This window comes from Camelus ferus, chromosome 16 (genome assembly GCF_009834535.1).
Source record: "Camelus ferus isolate YT-003-E chromosome 16, BCGSAC_Cfer_1.0, whole genome shotgun sequence".
Taxonomy (NCBI): Eukaryota; Metazoa; Chordata; class Mammalia; order Artiodactyla; family Camelidae; genus Camelus; species Camelus ferus.
Window position 1 is genome coordinate 20848801 of NC_045711.1, and position 14998 is coordinate 20863798.

Below are 14998 nucleotides of genomic sequence, written 5' to 3' on the forward strand. Positions count from 1 at the left end.
GCTGAGTCCAGAGAGCCTGGCCAACTGGCCTGGTTTGTGTAAGGAGACACATCTGGAGCAGATGTTTCCCAGATTCAGCTCAGCTCCTGGAAGACTTGACGAGAGCCGAGAGCCGGGCGGGGACGGGGCTGGGGCGGGCAGGGGCAGAGGCCTGTGTGTGTAGTATGGGCGGGGGGGCGGGTAAACCGCCGCGGCTGCCCCCCTTTAATTGGCTGCTGTTAAATGTTTTACGGGGCCTCGTACGGGTAAACAGAAGTCTGTAAATTCCTCCTTCCCAGACGCCGTTTCCCAGGCACGGACACCCCGTGACCCCTCGGGAGGTCTGGGCCTCCCGCCACCCGCCCTCCAGGGGAGCAGGCACTCAGCTGGCCGGGTGCTGGGCTCCTTCCTCCCGCACCCTCTGGGGGCAGTGGAGGGCGATGGGCACGCATGTCCCTCCGCTCCTGACCCGGGGCTGGTGGCCAGGGCTCAGGGGACAGAGCCCTACCCGGGGCCCCTCCCTCATCTCCGGTCTGCCCGAAGCCCCACCCTCTGGGACCCCAGGAGGGGAATGAGGGCTGGAGGGAGGAAGGGGGTCAGATGGGGAAGATGGAAGAAGAAACAGAGGGGCGTGTGCAGGGGCTGGGTGAGGCAAGGCCCAGACGGGTGGGCACTGGGGCAGGGGGCCGGGGAGGAAGGGGAGCAGTCCTCCCAGCCCAGCCACAGGAAGGACCCTTTCTTCTTCCCAAGAAGACTGTACTCTCTGAATTGAAAAAGGAAATAAAAAATGCTTTTTATGAATCAGAGCAGCTGTTCTGAGATTAGAAGCCAGAAGCCAGGGCTGCTGTGGCCGGCATGGGAGACGCCTGGTCCCTGAAGGGGCTTCGGCAGAGGAGAATGTGGTGGTGGGGGGGGTCCTGATGAGGGCTCGGGGGGTGGGGTGGGCACGGGGTGGCGGTCAGGGCCAGCTGCAGACACCCCAGGCTGGAGCCCGGGCAGCGCGGCAGTGGGGCTGGTGCAGGGGCGGTGCTGAATGTCCTGGCACCCAGAGCCAGAGTCCCTTGAGCCCACACTCCTCTGGGAGTGGTGTTGTCCAGAACGCCCTTGCCCCACTGAGGTTGGCTACTACGTTCACCCCAAGTGACAGGAGGCTCCAGCCTGTGTCCCTGGTCCCCTGCCACCGTCAGAGCCCAGGAGGCCCCTGGAGAGTATGGAGAGGGACCCTGGGTCTCAGTGGATGACCCACTGAGGACGCCCCCCCATCCTCCCCCCGCGCTCTGAGTTATCAGGAGATGACTCAATCTTGAGACATAAGTGGCAACAGGGGACAAAGTTTCGACGCCATCAGCACCTGATGGGACACAATGAAGTGGAAGCGGTTTTCGGCTGGCAGGGGCAGCGCAGACCAGACCCCTGGACTGCCAGGATGCGAGGTGACCACCTGCCCCCACCCCTCCCAGCACCCCCTGGGCCTTTGCTGGCCGCGTCCGGGGAGGTTGGGAATGTTGGTGGGAAGTGTGCTGAGTGGGCAGGAGAGGGATCAGGGGCAGCCCGTCCCCGGTGGGGGCTGCCTAGAGGGCAGGGTTTGAAGGCAGAAGGGGCCAGAGGGCAGTGGGGACAACTGACACAGGAAATGGGTGAGAGCGTGGGGGGCCTCCTGTCCCCGAGAAAAGAGGTGGATGCCTGGGGGGACCCAAGGCCTGCTGCAAGCCTTTCAGCTGGAGAGGAAGGAGGGGTGGCCCCAGCACCCCCACATCTGCCCACCTCTCCAGGGTTTCACTGCAGAACTTTCCCAGAAGCCCAAGGTGCCCAACACCCCACTCGCCCCAGATCAGACCCAGAACCTGCTCCTCTCACCCTGGCTGGGGAGGCAGCAGCTCCCTGCCACCTGCCCGCCTGCAGGGTCCACCCTCCGGGGGGAAGACGCTGCTCTTGTGCCGCTCAGAGAGCTGGACGTGAGGGAATAGTCCTGGCCAGGTGTGGGGAGGGGTGCTTGGCCAGCCAACCAGAGGGCCAGGATCCCCTGGGTGGGGGTCAAGGAACCTACCACTGCAAGGCCCCTGGGGACCCTCACCCCCAGGCCCCCAGTGCCCGCCACCACCAGGGTCCTGCCCCAGACCCACGATGGCAAGGCCTTCTGCAGTGGATGCCCCTTGCCCCCATGCCACCTTGACAAAGGCCTTGTCCCCTCCCTGGAGGCTCAAACTGTGAGAAAGTTCCCCCCATGACTGAGCCTTGAGCTGCAGGGGCCGCCAGCAGGGTCCCAGCATCAGGTCCCAAGGGCCAGGAGTCGTGCTCTTCCACAGCCAGCCGTCCTGGGTGGGCTCCGAGGAGCCCGGGTTGGACCGTCTCAACTGCCCACCTCCTCTGGGTCAGGCCCACCCTCCAGGACTCAGCAGAGCCCCCTGGATGAAGGCCCAGCAGACCACCCCTCCATCTCCGGCTGGCCCTGACAGATCCCAGCCTGATCCATCTGCAGCGATCCTCGCACACACCCAGGCAAACGCCTATCCTGCTGGATTCTGCCCCATGGGCCAGCCGGGGGCCCTGACCCAACGCCCAGCGCTAACTGGGTGCTGGCTCTCTCCCACGTGAAACCCCGCTCACTCAGGGTGCCACGGGGTTTCGACTGCACCGTGTATGTCCACCACAGGATAGTGACCACCCAGAATGCTGGGAGAGGAGGGCTCTGAGGCTGCGTCCCCATGCAGCGTGTGAAGCGCTACAGACGGCCGACGATGTCCGCTCTGGGTACGGGGCGGGGGGGCCCTGTCTGCGAGCTGGGAGGACGCTCGCCGCCTCGGCTGCTCTAGTGTCTGCAGGGAGTAACCTTGCAGCAGCCCTTCCCCATGTCCTCCCTGCTCCTAGCCAAATGGCCCTGCTTCTGTCCACGAGCCTGTCATACGTGCGGTGGTCAAGACCCTTGGAAGTCCAGGCCATGCTTCAAAGCACAGCTCCCAGGATCGACCGCCCTGGGCTTTGCTGGCAGGAGCCGAGTGAGACCCCTCCTCGGGCTGGGGGCTGCTTTGGAACCCCTCAGGGAGCCTCAGACTTTCGCAGCTTGGGGTTGGGGCTCGAAAGTGTTACACGTGGCTTCCCATTTCGCTCCACCTCATCAGAGTCAGCCTACTGCGCACAAATGCGGACGCCCCTGGCTGCCCAAGGTTTGGGGCCTGGCCACCTTGGTCTGTTCGCAAGCCGAGAGGAGAGGCTCAGAGCTGGGGAAAGGTGCCAGGCTCCTGCGGGCACCTCTGGAACAAAAGCAGCAGGCAGCCAGCCCAGGAGCCAGGTGGAACGCAGACAGTCCCAGGCCCCTGGCACGCGCTCGGCAGGGAGGAGCCGGCTCAGGCCTCACCGAGCAGAAATGCAGGGCTCGGCAGAGGCCCCTCCGAGGGGGCGGGCCTGTGGGCTGGGGATGGCGGGGGCCCGGGGCTCCCTGCAGGCCTAAAGCTGGGAAAAGAAACAGCGTGTCAGGGCCTGGAGCTGAGAACAAGCTGGCCTGACCCCCACACAGAGCTCTGACTGCCTGGGAGCTCAGCTGGAGGGAGCACTGCGCTGCCCCTGCCCAGACCGCCCCTACCTTCCTGTGAGCTCCAGGCACCGCCCCCCCCCAACAGGTGGGGCATCTGGGACACACGCAGGTAATCACGCTTGGAAGATCTTGGGGACTTGGGCCATGGGAACGACTCGAGCCAGCCCCACACCCGGCTGTGCAGCCAGCAGGTGCATCTGCCCAGGCGGTGGCACCAGGCCTCTCTCCCACCCTGTGAGACCCAGGGCTACCCATACCACCCCCGCTGCAACTGTCAGCCCAGGAAGGCACCGAGGCCCTCAGCCCAGCAGTGGACAGTTGCTACAGGGGACAAGCAAGGACAGAGGAGTCCCTGGAGGCCAGGACCCTGACAAGGAGGAGTTGGGCTGATACAAGGCACAGAAAGGGGCCAAGGTCATGGGCAGGGGGCAGGGAGGGCTGGCCACACAAAGCCCAGAGAAGGCTCTGAGGGAGCAGGGCTCCAGACAAGACAGGCCACTCTCTGGCTATGAGGCTGGAGAGACCTGTCTGGGAGGGCAGCCCTGATCCCCACTTTGGGCCTTCCCTAACACTGTCCCCAGGTCTCTGAGCAGCCAGCTGTCCCCGCTGACCCAGCTCCTTCCCTCCAGCATGAGCAGGGACAGGTGGGCAGGGTGAGGGGTGCTGCCTAGACATGGGGGCATCTTCACCAGGCTCACGGGGGAGGGGACGAGGCGTGATCATCAGGGGTCCTGTTGGGCAGATTCAGAGGCCACTTGGGCCACCAAAAAACAGGCCAGGAGCTGGGGCTGGTGCTGCCAGGGTCCTGGGGAAAAGGACCAGGTCCAGGACGGGGGCCTGTTTCAGAGAAGGGTGGGTGGAAGTCTCCTCTGGACAGGAGCCAGGAGGCCTGTGAGGTCAGGCAAGGATGGTGGACACTGGCTGGGACCTTGTCTCGCACAGACATGCTCCCAGAAGCCCTGTCACCAGCCCTGACGTCTCAGAGGGACAGAGGGGGACAGAGGGACAGCTGACAGGGCGTGGGGAAGCCAGGGGGCCAGGAATAGCAGGGAGTACCCAATGGCCCTTTGGTGCACCCCTGCCCCCACTGGAGGGCGACCCCGCCCCAGGCGGTGTGGCCACGACTGAGGTTGGCCATGCTGACAGCCAGCACGTGTGCCCGCTGCCGCCCGAGGCTCCCCCTCCAGGTGGCACAAGAGACCGTGAGTAGCCCAGTAGCCCACAGCGGCTCTGGCCCCCACCCTCCCCCAGCTGAGCCCCCAGGAACAGAGTGTCCTTTCATGGCCCTGTGGGTGGTCCCACCAGGCAGCTGGGGGGCGGGGTGGGGAGGGAGGTGGCCAGGCTTGCTGACAAGGGGGCCAGCTGTGCTGCACCCCCTCCTGCTAGGACCCACCCAGGGCAGGCGGGCTAGCTGGACGCTGGCTCACCCCTGCCTCAGGCCAGCTCCGCCGCCCACCCTCACCCGAGGCCTCAGAAGGGAAAGTCCGGCCTCCGGTGGGCCCCCTCACTGGGGCGAGCCTGGGGGACCAAGAGGCCGAGGGGCTGGACAGACAAGCTCTGCCCCAGGCCAGATGTTCTGGGGCGGATCCTCCAGCTCCGGGGTGCCTCCTCTGCACCCCAGCTGCTCCCCCAGGGACACAGGAAGCCCTGCTCCCTGCTCTGGCGGCTGTCCCCCATATGGTGGGCTGGGTCCACCCACGGAGGGGTGGGGGCCCTGCCTGGAGTGGAGGGGCACCTGGGCCCATCCTCCCTCCTGGCCCCCACTGGCATCCCCCCCTGTCCTGGCCTCCTTGCCCTTAAACTAAGAACCCCTTTAGGAGCCCAGCTCCGACCAGCCCTGGGCTGGGGAGAGGGTGGCAAGCGGACTTGGCCGGACACCTGCCTCCCCACCCATCCCAGGGGTGGTGGAAGGCAGCGGGATGAGAGTGAGGGCCAGACCTCTGAGCAGCCCGCCCAGGCAGCCCACCATGCCTGCCGGCCCCCACTCTCCGGCCATGTCGCGTGCCCCCCGCTTGCCTCACCCCCCTTCCCCAGCACACACAGCAGAGAACAGGCCCCGGCACGCGGGGAGCCAGCTGGCACCCAGTCAAACTAGCAGCCAGGCACGCTGCCAGGGCAGCCAGCCAGCAAACGCTGCCACTCGCCCGGCCCCGCCCGCCCGCCGGCCTTTACGCTCAGCTCAGAGCTCACAGCAGCGAGGCAGCCGCACCACGTGGCCTGTTCTGTCGGGGAGCGAGGCTGCAAAGGGCGGAGGGCAGGGGAACCCCATCGGAAGGGGATCCCAAGGCGGGGCAGCTTAACTGGAGATAGAGAAGGAGAGACAGCAAGGGGGAGACAGAGGCACGGCCTGGAAGTGGATGGCCCCCCAGCTGGGATCTGGCAGGTTGGGGTGCTCCCCCCAGGGCCGCTGCACCCCACACTCATCTTCAGTTGCGGGTAGGCCCCGCTCTCCCCAGCCCCGTGCGCAGGAGCCTGGGAGGGTGGCTCAGAGGCCACACTTCTTTCCCCATGTCCTGCAACCACCTGTGTTTGCCTGCCACTCCCACAGCCCTGCCACGTGTGCCCTCCCCCAGGAGACTGTGGGCACGTCCAGCCTGAGGAAGTGCCGGGGGCATTTCAGGGCTAGGCGGGCGAACAGCTGACCCCTGGCCCTCAGAGCAGGCCTCAGAGGGAGGCCCCTCTTTCTGCTCAGGCTGCCCTTGCTGGCAGGATGGGGCAGGGGCTGGCGGGGCTGGCACAGGCCAGGGTGTCGCCCCCACCTTGGCCCCCCACCCCATCGGCGGCCCTGGGGCTGGGGCTGGGGCTGGGGCTGACAGCAGCAAGGCGCCCCGCAGGCCGCAGGCCGCAGGCCGTAAGCACCCCCGCCGAGGCAGAGGTAGCCGTTGGCTCAGGGGAAGTGCGTGTCTGCAGGCCGTTGAGGGCGCTATCTGCAGGCTGCCTCCCAACCAACCCTCCCAGCAGCTCCCAGAGGGGCAGGACCTTCTCCCTGCGCCCCAGGGCAGGTGGTGCTGCCCACAAACCGCCCTCCCTGCAGGCAAGGTCCCCAAGGGTGGGCCAGAGGGGCAAGGGGCTATGAGCCTCCTGATGCAGAGCTGCCGCCACTCCCGGCCCGACCGGGGCTTCCGCTGAATACAGCCTGGCGGGCCCACGCACCTGCGGCAGGGCCGGGGCGGCAGCGGCCGTTAGTTCGGTTGAGGTGGTCCCACTCGGCTGCTGCGGGCCTCCCCTGCCCGCCCCACAACACTCGGCTCCCTCCTTCCCCCGCAGACATCCTGGGAGCCAGATGCTCCTGCCAGAGCCAGGAGTTTGCCCGGCAGACACAGAAGGCGGGAGGGCTGGAAGGAGCTGGGGGCCGGCGTGCCAGAAGCTCGGCGGGGCCCACCCACGGCCGCCCAGGAAGCCTTGAACTGGCGCTCGGCACTGAGGCACCGTCTCCCCTCGGGGAGGGTGCCGAGAGTGCCGGCGGGAAGCAGGCAGAAGTGACACTGGGCCAGGGACCCTGCTCTGCCCGCCTGGGTCCTCGGGGCCGCCCAGCCTCTCCTCCACCAGGGAAGAGAGCTGCTCCTTATCACTGGCCCAACATGTGTGCTCTGCACGGCGCTTAAAGCCCAGATTATTTTAACAACTGTCCCTCACTCGTCACCTGCCCTGTTTGGAAAACAGCCCCTTTCTTGTCGCACAAAGAGGTTTCTCTCGCTCTCCAGCAGCGCCGGGCGCTAATCTCCGGCCTGGAACTCAGGCGGCAGCGGGCGCGGTGTGTGGGTCCGCGTGCTCTGCAAACACAACGCCCGCCGCCCAGCAGTCATTGAGTTTCGGTGGTGCCGGTGCCAGGAGCGGAGAGCCCTCTGTGCCTGCTGCCAACTGCAATTACCTCTCCGCGTGCCAGCCGCCGCCGGACTTAACCCTTTCCACGCTGGGGCGCTGGGCAGCCGAGTGGATACCGGCAACTGCGGGCCGGGGGCGCAGCCCACATCACAGTGCCGAGGGGCTGAGCGGACAGTGGGGAGCTGGGGGTGCCTCTCCCTGGGAAAGCCAAGAGGAGCCCTGGAGTCCTAGCAGTGCCTGCAAGGGCCCTTCGGCCAGCCATGAGGCCTGAGAGGGACGCATATGAAGCACCTACTGTGTGCGCAAGGCTGTGACCCACGGGGAGGCAGGGGCCTGGGAGGGACACTGGTGCAGGCCAGGCCCCCAGGGTGGCAGCCTGAGCGTGCTGACAGCTCTCTCCTCCCCACCCCTCCCTCCCAGCTCACACATCTGGAGCCCGTACCTCCTCAAGTCTGGGAGGTGGGCGCAGCCCACAGCGGAGGGCACAGCCCCGTCCGGCCGGCCCAGCTGTGTTCCACATTTCCTCGGCTCCCCAGAGCCCTCCCAGCCCCACCCCCTTCTTCCCTCTCTGCCCATCTGTGGTGCACATCTGGCCAGGACCACTGCCTCACAGGGTCCGCCCACTGTTTCCAACCAATTACCACCTCCCCCTTGGGGGCTTCCTTGACGGGGAGGCAGCCCCTTGCCGGAGTGCTTGGCAGGGTCGGCCAGCTGGCTCTTGCGGGCCATGGCGGGGGAGCCCTTGGCCTCACCCCTGGCTGCGGGCACAATGGTCAGTGACTCCAGTTGCAGGCCGCTGCTGGGAGCCCGGGCCCCAGACTTACCTTCGTGGGAGTGGGAGAACCAGATCTGGGAGGTGGCGGGGTGGGAGCCGCGGTAGGCCTGCTCCGAGGGAGAGGGGGTGGGGCCGCTGGGGTGCGCGGAGGCTGCCGAGCCCAGGCTGCTGGTGAGGAAACTGCCCATGAAAGACGAGGCCGGAGAGCTCCCCATCAGGCGGCTGCTGGCTGTGGACACAGGGGGCCAGAGTGAGTCTGCGCAGGGACAGCTCCCACCAAGGAGCCAGCCCCTCTCCAGGGCTGATCTCAGGTCCCAAGCTCCCCAGGTTTGTCTTCAAACAGGCAGGAAGCCAAGGTGGGAAAAGCTGCCCTCTCAGACCCCAGACAGTCACGGTCAGGGCCCAGAGGTCCTGGCACCCTCCTGTTACTGCAAAACCCCCAAGAATGGCACTTCCGCTGCTACCACGTGGCCCACCTTCACCCCCACCCCCATCAACCAGGTGCCAGGTGCCATCCGGAATAAACGTTCAGGGCCCCAGGGCATGTGGGAAACAGGCAGCCCTGTGGGTGAGTGTCTCGGAGGCAGACCCCTGACCCCACCAGGCCAAGGCTGTGGAGACTCTGGGACCTCTTAGCCGGCGGCAGACCTGCCAGAGAGATTCGCCCACACCTCCCCAGAAAGTCTGGGGTCAGCAGGGCCCAGCCAGGGGCCCTGCCCCACCCTGTGGACCCAGTGGTCTCTGCCCACCCCCTGGATGGCACTGGGGGGTGGCCTTTCCCCACAGTAGGGTCTTCAACCTTCTCCCAAGTGCAGTTAACTGACTCAGCAGACTAGAGGACCCTATCCCAGCTGAGTGGGAGGAGAAACTGAGGCAGAGCAGAGGGAGGGACGGGAGGAGCCTGAGGAAGCTAAGGATCTGCTTTTAACGCCCCAGGGATTCTCAAGGTCGGGCCCTGACCAGCGACATCCAGACACGGGCAGCCAGCCTCCACAGCCTGCCCACTGGCACCCTCAGATGCTGTGTCCCCTCTCTGCCCAAGTCCAGTGGCCGAGAGTTACCATGGTGACTGGTGGATTGCACCGGAAGGACACAGGCACACACAGAGCGCCCGGTGGGTGGTCTGGGCTGCACTGCTCAGCCCCCACCCTGGCAGGGCCCCCGGCACCTTGTCACCTCCACTCCATGGGCAGCGAGCCTGGCTTGGACCTTCCTGGGGGATGGGGAGCAGGGACCTGGGGGCCTGCCATCCCCTCAGGCCCGATGTCGGGGCCTGGAAGGGTCTGCAGGGCTTCTATGGTCCCAGGAGGCTGCAGGCCCAGCCCGAGGTGAGTCAGGGCCGCTGTTCCCTGCCCAGGAGGCAGGGGGAATTTGTGAATTTGTGATGCCTCACCCAGCCTGGCTTGGCCCTGAGAGCTTCCCAGACAAGAGGTGACTCAGCAGAGAGGCGGCAAGGCCCTGGAGCAGGGGAGAGGGAGGGGCTGTCCCGGCCGGGACCCTGGCAGCTCCCCTCCCCACCCCTCCATGTGTGAATGGGCCCTGTGGATGAGGGGGGCCTCTCCCGGACACGGGCCTCAGAGGCAGGGTCTGTGAGCCCTGGCTGGGCACTGGGGTGTCAGCTGACCTCTCTGGCAGGGGTCAGGCCAAAGGGAGACCGAGAGGACCGAGGGGGCAGGGGGCGAAGGTGCCCAGGAGCCAGGGACTTCCCGGACCGCAGGGCTGGGACTGCCATGGGTCCTGGCCAGACCACAGGCACATCCAGCCAGGGGAGGGGACTCTGGGCTGGGAAGGGAAGTACTGGCCTCTCGGGCCGGCGGGTGGAGCAGGCGGGAGACGGAGGGCAGCCTCTGCTGGGCTCCAGGGACCCTGGGGGGGCCATGCCTGTGGGATGAGTGAGGCCTCTTCCTGCCTCGCCCAGGCCCACTCCATGTCCCCCAGGCCTTCCCACCCCCGCACCCTCCCAGGGAAGTCCCTCCGCCCAGCTCCTCCCGGGGATAGTGGGAAGCAACCGAGTCCAGCAGTTGGTCTGGATAAAGGATTTCTCTGGGAGCAGGGCCTGAGAACCTTGTGCTCTCCCACACCGCAGCGGGCGGGGGCGGGGGCGGGGGCCAGGCCCCAGGCCGGGCGGGAGAAACAGACAGCATCCCAAAGGGCCGTCCGGCCAGAGGAGCCAGGAAAACCCAGGCTCCGGCAGCCCCTCACAGGGCCTCCATGCCTGAGGGCCCTGCAGGGAGGGGCGGCAGGCCGCCTCTGCAGACCCACTGCCCACATCCCTGAGGGCCACCCACCTGGGGCTGGGGCAGGGGGGAAGCAGGCCGAAGCCCAGCAGGATGTCTGATCCGACTGGCCCCCTACGCTGGAATCCAGATGGGGGCAGGGAAGCCATGGGACACCTTCCCCTGGCCCCAGGAGGCGGATCCTGGCCTCGACAGGGGACTCTCCGGGGTGCCTGTTTTGACAGCGTCCCAGAAGGGGGTCCCACAGCGCGGGAGCTGTGGGGAAGCAGCACTGCAGTCCAGCCAGCCCCAGTCCTGGCTCCGCAGGGGCACACACCGGTGGCGGGCCGTGCTTCCTGCTACGCGCCAGCCTGTCTCCCAGCGCAGGGGGCGGCTCTTGGGGTGCTTCCAGAGTCCATGAGGAAGGCACCCTTGTCCCCGAGTGTGGGAAACGAGCTGGGGGGATGGCGCTCCAGCCCTGCCCCGCCCCGTCCCCTGGTCTCGGTCCCAGGCTCCCCAGGCCCCCCTTTGCTCAGAGCCTTCACAGCTGCCCCTGACACCCCACATCTCCCAGGCTCACAGGCAGCCTGCAGGGCCCAAGGGTCCCGCCTCCAGCGGGGTCCTTCATCGGGGGTCTTCTCCCTCATTTTTCCTTTCATATCAAAAACAGAAGAACCTGGTCACATAAATATTACATATCTACACCTTCGCTACAAAACACACAAGGAAGGAAGCGGAGCTCACGGGAGCCCACTGCCCTGGGGCACAGCCAATGAGCGCTGGGGCCACCCTCCAGGCACTGGTGCATTTGCCCTGATGCTGTGCCACCGCCTCTTGTGGGGAGACCTGTGCGGGTACCCAGGTGGCCTCTCCCTCCTGAAACCACGGCCCATGGCAGCAAGTCCTGCCTGGGACTCTCACAGTCCCTGAGCAGCGGGACAGCCCAGGTGGACAGACACTGGGCAAGTGGAGCTCCGTGATCCTTGCCCCGCTGTCCTGAGCTAGAAGTTCGGTCCCACAGGCCTTGCCAGGTGGGCACTGCTGTGCTGGGGGATGGAGAGGGGGCTGCTGGCACCTGGAGCCTCCCTGAGCCCAGCCAGCCCCTGACCCTTGGACAGAGTGTCCGGGTTCTGACGTCACCTCCACCTCCAAACCGTTCGGCAATGGCGCTGTGCCCAGCCAGCAGAGGCACAGGCAGGCCTGGTTGCCACCCCTCCAGCCCCCGCCTGCCGCCCGGTAGCCAGCCCCAGACAGAGCCTGAGCAGAGGCGGCCTGGGCCCCGGCCAGGAATGGAGCCGCGCAGCCAAGTCTGGCCGGGAACTGGGCTGGAGGCTTCTTTCCTCTTGGCAAGGTCCTTGCCCACGGAGTGCTGCGGTTAGCGGGCCAGGAGGGGATAGTGGGAGCCCCAAGCAGCAGGGAGGACCAGAGGGGCTCTCTGCCTGGAGCCCCTGGGCTGGGAGCCCCGATCCTGGCACCGTCTGCACTAGCCCTTCTCAAGGGAGGCGCTTTGCCGACCTTGTACTAATCCAGGTCACCACATCCCAGGTGGTGGGCCCGCCACGGGGCTGACGAAGAAATGGGCACCATTAGTGCCAGCCCCCCAGCCCCGGGTGCCCAGGCTGGGGTTCGGATGAGGCCTGTCCATCCAAGGCTGCCCTGGGCTCTCCAGTGAGCATGGCCATGGTGGCCAGTGCCCTGCATTATCTATGGACTCTCATCCCAGCCACCTGGCACAAGTTTAGTGCCACCTTGGGACAGGGACGTGAATGCTGGGTGAGGTGACAGCAGGGCCACCGAGGGAGGCCACTCGGTGCGGGACACCAGCCCCCAGCCAGTCATCCCCACTGCCCGGCTGGCCCAGGCCAGGGTTTGCGGCCCCAGACACAGGGCTCCAGCCCCAGCTCCAGGGCCGCCTCAGCTCTGCCCAGGACACCGCGGAGGCCTGGCCCGGGTGCCCAGCTGGCTGAGAAAACCGCTCCGGAAGCCAGAATGCCCGGGAGGGCTGGCTGACACCCCCCACTCCCGCTGCAGCCCAGCTCCTCAGGCACAGCCCCAAGGCCCACCCGTTCCCACGCCCCAAGGCCCAGACAGCGTGGGGCGGGAGACGGGCCGTACCTGGACCCTGGCTGGGCAGCTCCCTCCCTCCCAGCTGCCCTAGCTGGGCAAAGCCGGGTCGGAACGCCTTGACACCCCGAGAGGACAGAGCCGGGCTGGGACGCCTTGACGCCCCAAGAGCCCAGCCCTTGCTCCCAGGGCCACTGTGGCCACAGCAGAGGCGACGCTATGTGGCCAGGCAAAACGAGGGGAGGGGCCGTTCTCTGCCCACCTGTTTGCCAGGCCCACCTGCTATAGCTGAGACGGGTAACAGATGTCGGGCAGCCCCAAGGGGCGCTGGGGGGCTCCCATCTTGGAGCCCAGGTGCTGCCCTGGGGAGCCTCCCGTCCAGGGAGGGTGTGACTGGCAGCAAGGCTGGCAGCCCCCTGCCTCGCACCCCAGGGGTGAGGGGCAGCACGCCAGAGGCTGGGCCTGGACGGGGTCAGGCTGGGAGGGCCGGGAGGAGAGAAGGGCCTTGGGGAGCCGGGGGGAGGGCGAGCCAGAGCACGGAACCACAGCAGAAGAGCATTTGTTTTGACTTAAGTGAGCCACCAAGACAGCCTCCTCCCTTTCTGGAAACAGAGACATGGGTTGCAAAAAAAAAAAAAAAAAGAAAAGAAAAGGCCTCATTGCGAGGCTGGAGGCCGCTCCTGAGAAGCCAGCCCCTTCCCAGGCTCCGGGCGCTCCCGCTGCTTCCGGAAGCCCAGCTGACGGGCTGCTGGCACCCGGCTCCCCAGCGCTGCGGCTGGTGCCCGCGCCAGCTCCCACCCTCCCTCTCACACCTGCTCAGGCTCCCCACCTCCTCCAGCCTCCTGCAGAGCCTGCCTGGGTGCTGGGGACACCCGGATCCCCTGGGGCCCTCCCTGGGTCTCCCCCAGGACACCTGGGGCAGCTGAGACACTGGAGCGATGGGTGGCCTGCCTGGGGGGGGGGGGCAAAGTGTCCCTCCCATGCTGAACCAGACCCCAGAGGGGGAGAGTGGAGGGGAGGAGGAGACAGGAAGGATGACGGCCCACCACATGGACTGGCCCACATTCCTCTCATTCCGGGAGAGGGAGGGGGAGGGAGGATGTCCACCCCGGATGTCCTGCGTGGACCGAGGTGGAGAGGCCTCGGTCCAGCCTGCTGGCAGGCCGGTGGGCGTCCACCCATCTGACCACCCAGGAGAAGGATGTTGGGGAGGGGGACTGGGATGGGGATACCAGGCCCTGGTGGGAGGGGCCCCACTCTGGGACTGCCCACAGGAAACCCAGAGCAACTGCAGCTGGGCCATAGAGGCCACGCCCCACTGCCGCCCACCAGACCCACTGTGGGAGGACATGGGTCTGCGGGCTCAATCCCAGGTGACACCCAGGGACATGCGTCGCTGGGCTGGAACCCACCAGTGGCCGAGGCATGAGATAATGTGTGCGTGTGCGTGTGGGCACAGAGGTGGCCGAGGGCTGTGTGTGGGCGCTCGGGGGTGTGTCTGGGTGGGGACCATGGTGCTGAGTGTACACCCAAGCTACAGTTGTGCTCGCAGGTCTGGGCTGTGGGCTCTGAATGTGCACGAGGTGGGAACTTAATCTCCTGCGATGGGGGTCACATGGCCCTTGAAGACTTGCTTCGGGGTCATGTTCCCCTTGACTGGACTGGACCCTAGAAAAGGCTCCCAGCCTTCGGTTCTGTCTGATGCCCGTGGTGACGTGGGAGGGGCAGCAGACCACCAGGCCACTCCCTCCTTTTCAAGTCTGTACCGAACTGCTGCTCCAAGACCTCTGAGCCCTGAGCTCCTGCCCGCCCCAGCCCAGATGCCCAAACCCCAGCCACCTGGACCTGAAAGCGGGTCCAGCAGTCGTGTGGATTCTGGGAGCAGCCGGCAGCCCACATGGCTGGGGCCACCCCCGCACAGGCAGCCCGATCCCCCTCCGATCTGGGAGTCCCTCCCCGCAGGGCCAGCCTGACCGGGCAGGCTCTCCAGGACCCACAAACAGTCTGGATCTGGGGCAGTTCCCTCTGGCCACAAACTGGTGGCCTCCAGACGTTGGCCTGTCTGGACGGCCTCACCAGACTCGGAGCCTGCCCTGCTTCAGGCCACCCCTCTGCTACCACAGCCCCAGGGTCCCCGGGGCGCTACCCGATGACCCCAGCTGCCATCCATGGTTCTGAGACGGTGGCTGGGCAGAGGGAGACAGGGAAAACAGAAGAAAAGGAAGAGGCTGGAGGCAGGGCGCGTCGGCTGCGGAGGGGGGCAGAGGGACCGGAGCGCCAGGCCGTGGGCGAGCCCCCACCAGGCCAGCCATGGGGTGGGGGGGCAGCCCCAGTGAGGCGCACCTGCCTGGAAACATCAGCCCGGCACATGGGAGGCCCCTCTCCACTGGCCCAGGAGAACCTTCCAGAAGACCCGGTTGGCCCAAAGGCAGCGTCTCTCAGGCCATAATAGGAAAATTCTGTGGTCGCTGAGCCACCAGGCCCACAAACGTAGAGGCAATGATGACAGGGGACAGGCCCAACCACCAACAGCCCAGAACTAATAAAAGAAAAGGAAAACCGGATATAAGTCTGGTTCTTATTAAAAGGGTAAATTTAGCCCTTTGG

General features: G+C 66.5%; 1 protein-coding gene across 1 annotated transcript in view; it reads right to left on the reverse strand.

Annotated features, from left to right (window-relative positions):
* The window catches only part of BAHCC1 (BAH domain and coiled-coil containing 1), a 62560-nt gene that overhangs the window by 26637 nt on the left and 20925 nt on the right, over window positions 1-14998 (reverse strand). Inside the window, 1 exon segment of the mRNA XM_032456575.1 lies at window positions 8161-8340. Within this exon segment, the coding sequence (XP_032312466.1) occupies window positions 8161-8340 (180 nt within the window).